At 37.3% G+C, this 5795-nt stretch overlaps 1 protein-coding gene across 1 annotated transcript in view; it reads left to right on the top strand.

Moving 5' to 3' along the window:
- TESK2 (testis-specific kinase 2) overlaps nucleotides 1-5795 on the top strand; it is a 72142-nt gene that overhangs the window by 17652 nt on the left and 48695 nt on the right. The window contains exon 2 of the mRNA XM_009708475.1: nucleotides 3057-3178. Coding sequence (XP_009706777.1) covers nucleotides 3057-3178 — 122 coding nt within the window. The remainder of the gene's footprint in view (nucleotides 1-3056; nucleotides 3179-5795) is intronic.

Here is a 5795-nt window from a genome sequence, read left to right as displayed (position 1 = left end):
ATCCTCCAACATCAGAACACTATATAGAAGTTCAAATAAAATGGCTGATGTTACCTTACAGTGGCCCTTTAAGTGAAACAAAGTGCTGGGTGCTGTTTAGAGACCAGTTTATATGGACAGAATATGCTATATATGCTAGAAATCTGAGTTATTTCCAAGCATGGGGGAAATTACTTTTGTAAAACAAATCAGTGAAACACCCCCAGACCTCACCATAGAACCTTGTTCAGTCTATCAAGACTGAAAAGACTGCAGAATATCCTGAAGTGGAGGATGAAAAATTGTGTCATTGCAAAAGCAGCTCAATTTTCTCTGGATGTGGAGTTGGTACTGTGGATGGACAGACCTTTGAGAAAACAGTTGCTAACCACTTCCTCTTGCATATCAGACCTGGAAATTCAGGAAGCATGCAGGACACAATGCTCCCAAAACTTACCCACCCTCTTTTCTGAGGTTTCCTTAGCTCAAGAAGAGCGATCAGAACATGGAAAAGGCAAAGAACAAGGAAGAAAGTCTGATGATAGATTCTACTTTTACCAGAGCGTTGAGGCAAAAGGACTTGAAATTTTGGCACAGAACTGGATGAATTATAGAAATGGGCAGGAGATTAAGAGGTAGCTAGCAGAGTTAATGAGAAGGCAAATGCTGTTTAAGACCACACTCCATCTGAGTTCCTGCTCACCTTCTACCTCTATTCATTCCTTGTTGGCAGACCTTGAAGTGTTAGCGGAAAGCTGATTTCTGAGGAAGTTCTGTTGACAGCATCTGTCTGCCTGTAGGAGTTAAGTTCCTTCAAATTTTTTTCCCATTCCCTGCAAACTCCAAATTACTCCACCACAACACCCAGGATTCCTAACCCTCCTCCCAGAGGAATTGTGCTGATTTAGCTGCTCTGTATAGATTCAAAGCTGTTAAATTGTCCTTTTTCCTTAATTTAGATTTGCATTGTTGAAACAAATCTTTCTTAATTCTATGAAAGCGTTTATAAAATTTTTTGTTCCTCAGCCAAAGCATTGCTGCTAATAAAACTAATGTATAACTAAAATATATGTTTTAAAAGGCTGTATATAGTAGTTAACTTGTCCAGCTTAGCTTGTTCATGCAAATTGGCTGGATATGCAAAAGCTGTGTAAAATTAAAAATTAATGAAAGCACACAATAGGCACAAGAAACCTGACAAGTAACAATAAACCTCAACAACATGACATGCAGTCATCCCGCTTAAAACCAGTAAGTACACCAAACAGGCAAAACAAGTTGTATGCAGAAGGATTCTAGATTATCTTACTATAATGCACTAAAGCTGTAGTTCGACCAGTTTTGTTTTAAAGCCACTATTGCCACTGAAAGGAGTCGTCCCATGCTTATGAACTTGCCATTGGTTTCTGCTCTCAGTGCTGCTTTCTATATCCTTCTCCACCTCCTTTCTCTGATCCTTCTTGCACTGGGATTACTGGGTGACTTTGGGTGAGGCATCTGAGGAGCTCATGTACGTGGACGGGGTGGGGGAAGCAGGAGAAAAAGCAGCTATGGGCTATTTTTCTACTCAGTCCCTTGATGTTGTTTACAGCTTAACTGCAATGTTTCCAGTGCTACGCTATACTTCAAACTAGGACGGGAATAGGCAACTCAGAAGTGTTAAACCAGGTGTGCATCAGAAACATGACACCCTCTCCTCCCAGTGCATCCCTGTGCTGAGTTCATAGTGCTTTGTGTCTAGGTGGGAATGTTTAGCTGAAATAATGCCCCTTGTTCTTGCAGATATGGTATGCAAATAAAACTTGAAAATGAGTATCACTTGCTGACCTACTGGTGAGCCTCACCTCCAAAAAACATACCCAGCTTTCTTCTTGCATCTACTTATCATGAGTTGAGCTATTCTTTCTGTGACTCACGTATTACAGCTAAAGAAGTCGTTTATTGAAAACATGAGCAGAGTCTCCCAAAATAAAAGGATGCAGGCTGCCATTGTTTAAAATGTAGGTAGTTTGTATGTACCTACATCGTAATGTAGATTTCTGTTTTAAATTAGAAAGCTGATGAGAATAGTAAATTCTTTCATCACAGACTTTTCTAAACTAATCTCTGTAAACATGAATGAATTTGCCGTGGTGGTAGTTCAGTGCTTTGAGAAGTACATGTTTTCTGTTTGAGCTGCAGGTACTGATGTAGGAAGAAAATAATGGGAACACAATTTCCATGAATACTACCAGTATGCATGTGGGAATGCCCAACTGCAAGGAAATTTGAATGATTGGCAAGCTTTACACTATTGTGACAACTCCTTTCTAATAGAAACACACATCTACATAGTATTGGTCTGTTTGCTGATGACAGATGGGCTAGTTTGAGAGTATCAAGTTAGAAATGGCCACAATCATGCATTTCTGACAGGGAAAGCTAACTCTGAATGGTGTACTGGCTCTGCACAGTTGCTAGAGAAGTCCTCTTTTTCATGCTGATACTCTGCAGCCACTACTAACATCCTAGACTAGGTGATACTGTGTCCAGTAACCTCTCTGCTTTGCAGCAGGGATTGATACGAATGCTTTCTGTCCGCTGAATGTATAATCTGGTTCGTAGTCTTGGTTCTGAAGTAAACATTTGAATCCCTCTGAAATCTGCCCTGTAGCTGTAACCAGCAGGTCCTCTTATAACATGTTCTGTGGAACAAGGGCACCAACCACTGCAGTGGGAAAGGAGGAGGGATATGGGTAGAATGAAGGTGAGTTTCATAAATCATGGAGTAGGAAAGTTTCTCTTCCTGGACAAATAAGTTGCTTCCTTCACTTGTACTAAGAAGCTGATAATTTTTTTTTTTTCCAACTTCTTAAGCTTTCTGTCATCATCAGTTGCAAGAGAACCTTTTAATGCAAAATACCTTTTCGTGTTTGGGTAGTATACTTATAGAAAGTCATCTGTGTGATAAAGGCTACAGAAATCAGAGTATAGATCAACTCTTTTGTCATGAAGGATCTCTAAGTTGTACTACAACATTACTGTTTTTTTCAGTCTTGCATTTCATATCCTTACCTTTTTTTGGTTGTATCCTATAGGTAAGGCACAGAACTTCAGACCAGGTAATGGCTTTGAAGATGAACACGCTGAAGAGCAACAGAGCAAACATGCTGAAAGAGGTTCAACTTATGAATAGACTCTCACATCCAAACATCTTAAGGTATGCTGGTTTTTTTTTTCTGAATCATATAGAGACAGGCTGTTTTTAGTAGAGCTTTTCTATTTCCAATTTTTATTTATTTATATTATAGCTGTGTCTGTTGTGAATGTGTTAGAATCAGCTTCTAATTTAATGGAAGAAGGGGAGGAGGACGAAAAGACTTGTGCAAATTGAAAATCGACATGATTTTGGTATCTGGAGTTTACCAGCAATGAGTAACTTATTTCAGAGAAACCCAAATTTTCACATTATAAATTTCTGATGAATCAGTAAAATGATATGAAGAGTGAAATTTGGCTTCTCTTCTCAAATTTAAATTATTGTAAACTTAACACCATTCAAATAACCTATAGTTAGTAATCTTGCAGATTAACAATGCAAAGTGCCATAGCTTCCTCATATTTTTAGGTCTGTTTTCTAGTTTTTAGCATTTTCTTATTGTAGCGTTGCAAGATGGCATAAGAGGGACTGAAGAAAAGAAGCTAGAGTTGAACTAATCTGATTTATTTGCTCTTGAAAGGAAACAGGTAGTTCTTGTTTTGCAATAGGTTACTGGATGCAAATACAAAATGTTTCAGTGTGTGTTTTGTTATTCCTTGAATCTTTTCAGTCTTTTATGATGATGTGACAAGCAATTAACATAATTATCTGAAGTGATAACATTAGGAAGTTTAAAGGTGTGATGACAGTGCACCAAATAACTGGTTCTCCTAAACTGCTGTTGCACAGCTGGGATCCATTTTGATAGTCTCAGACAGTACAGCTCTTTCTGAGAAGTTTTGAACACAGTGAACTTTAAGTAACTTAATTTTCTCTTCTTCACTGGACTGCTAGATAGTACAGACATAGTACTGATTCCTAAAATCCTTTATAACCAACTTTTCTGATCTTGAAATCCTGTCTCAGTCTTCATCAACTGATGTGTAACAATATTACCTTGTTTGTTTCCTTCAATGTTTATGAGGAGATGTATCAGAAGCATTTGGACTATCTGGAGGGAGCATTCCATTAATTCATGCCTATTTTCTATGATTTTTTTCTTAAAATCCCAAAAACCTGTGAACTTAGAGAATTTTTACTCATAGTAAACTGTATTGGTTTTATCACAGTATATTTATTCCAGTGTTGCAGTGATCTGTCCCTAGTTAGAATTCTTAGTCTGTTTTCTCTGCTCCAAGGTGAGGTGAGTTCCCAGCAACTCCTCTGGCTCTTCTGTTTGTTTGTTTGCTGTTGTTGTTTTTTAATGATGTCAGGTATCTGGCTTTTTAGGTTTCAGGATCATTAAGTGTTTCTTATATTTATCCACCACTTCCTTTGCCTCAGGATCCTTAGATAAGCAGCGTGTGATCCTGAGGACTGATACAGCTGCTTTTTTAGTAAGGTTTGTGGAAAGAATAACTTCATAGGACTGGCATTGTCAGAATCATGAAGTCAGTACACTTCATCAGTTTCTTCATCAACTTTGTGTGGTTTGTAAATCTTATTTTAAAAATCACCTAGCTTTACAACTCTGTTCAAAATAAAGTATTTAATTTTGGCTGGGGTGAGGAAAAGTAGGAAAGGGATAGTTTGACAGGCAAAAAGCATTCAGTTGCAGTTTAATGTAACCCTGCCCCCTCCCCTTGAATGGAGTTACACAGGGGTTGCTGAGAACAAAAGTTATTGTGCTCAGTTCTGAGTAATTGCTGAAATTTAAATGTCTTACCTGTCTAAGAGATCATATCGATGATGTACTGGTCCCCTCTGGCCTTAAAGCTTATGAATAATTTGAAGTCAGTGGTGTTGCACAGATGGTCCTGAAGAAAGAGCAATAATGTATAGATTTATGCATGAAGCAGAAAAGGAATTCCATTTGGTCTCCCAGTTATTACACAGGATTGATAGAGAAATCTTTTTTTTCTGTGTGTTTAACTAAGCAGCTATGAGTGAATACATAAGAAATAAATGACTTAAATAGAAATGGTTTATCTTTGCATAATGTGCTTTGAAGAATAAACTACACTTGCTTTATGAATTGCATGATTTGAGGCTTCTTCAAAGAGAGGTGGTTCTCTGGTAAAAAAAATATTGCCTTTTTCTTATGTATTAGGTAAGTACCCTTGCTGCAGGGAGCAAGGACATTCCTATAGAAAATGCAAATGGGAGAACTGTATTTAGTTTTCATTTATTCTTTTATTGAATAATAATACACAGTAAAAACTATTATTTTTTTCTTTCTGTAGCAGATAACTTGGTGGTTTTGTGTGTTAGTTACATGTAATTTTATTTTTTGTTTTAAAATCATTTACTGCAGTGTTCCCAGTCTCTCTATAACTGGGAGAAGATTTTGCCCTTTTTAAATGTTGCTTGTCTATGTGTCTATATATACACTCATGCATGCAAACATCTGTATTTATGTTTCAGAAACCTATGAATCATTGATGTTTCTACAAGTGGTGTAAACATTGGTTTAGGACCTATTTCCCACTTTAGAAACACATTAAAAATAATATTTGATAATAATTTGCTTCTATAGTAAAGTGGTGAGAGGTGAAAACATTGTACTGTCATATAACAGCAGCTAGAGTAGTGTGGCTGAGAGGTCGCTAGGAAAATGTTCTACAACAATGTGTTCCTG

Source organism: Cariama cristata, unplaced genomic scaffold, assembly GCF_000690535.1.
Source record: "Cariama cristata isolate BGI_N322 unplaced genomic scaffold, ASM69053v1 scaffold22479, whole genome shotgun sequence".
Classification (NCBI taxonomy): Eukaryota; Metazoa; Chordata; class Aves; order Cariamiformes; family Cariamidae; genus Cariama; species Cariama cristata.
The sequence above is the reverse complement of the archived record's forward strand: the minus strand, read 5'-3'. Positions and strand labels throughout refer to the sequence as shown.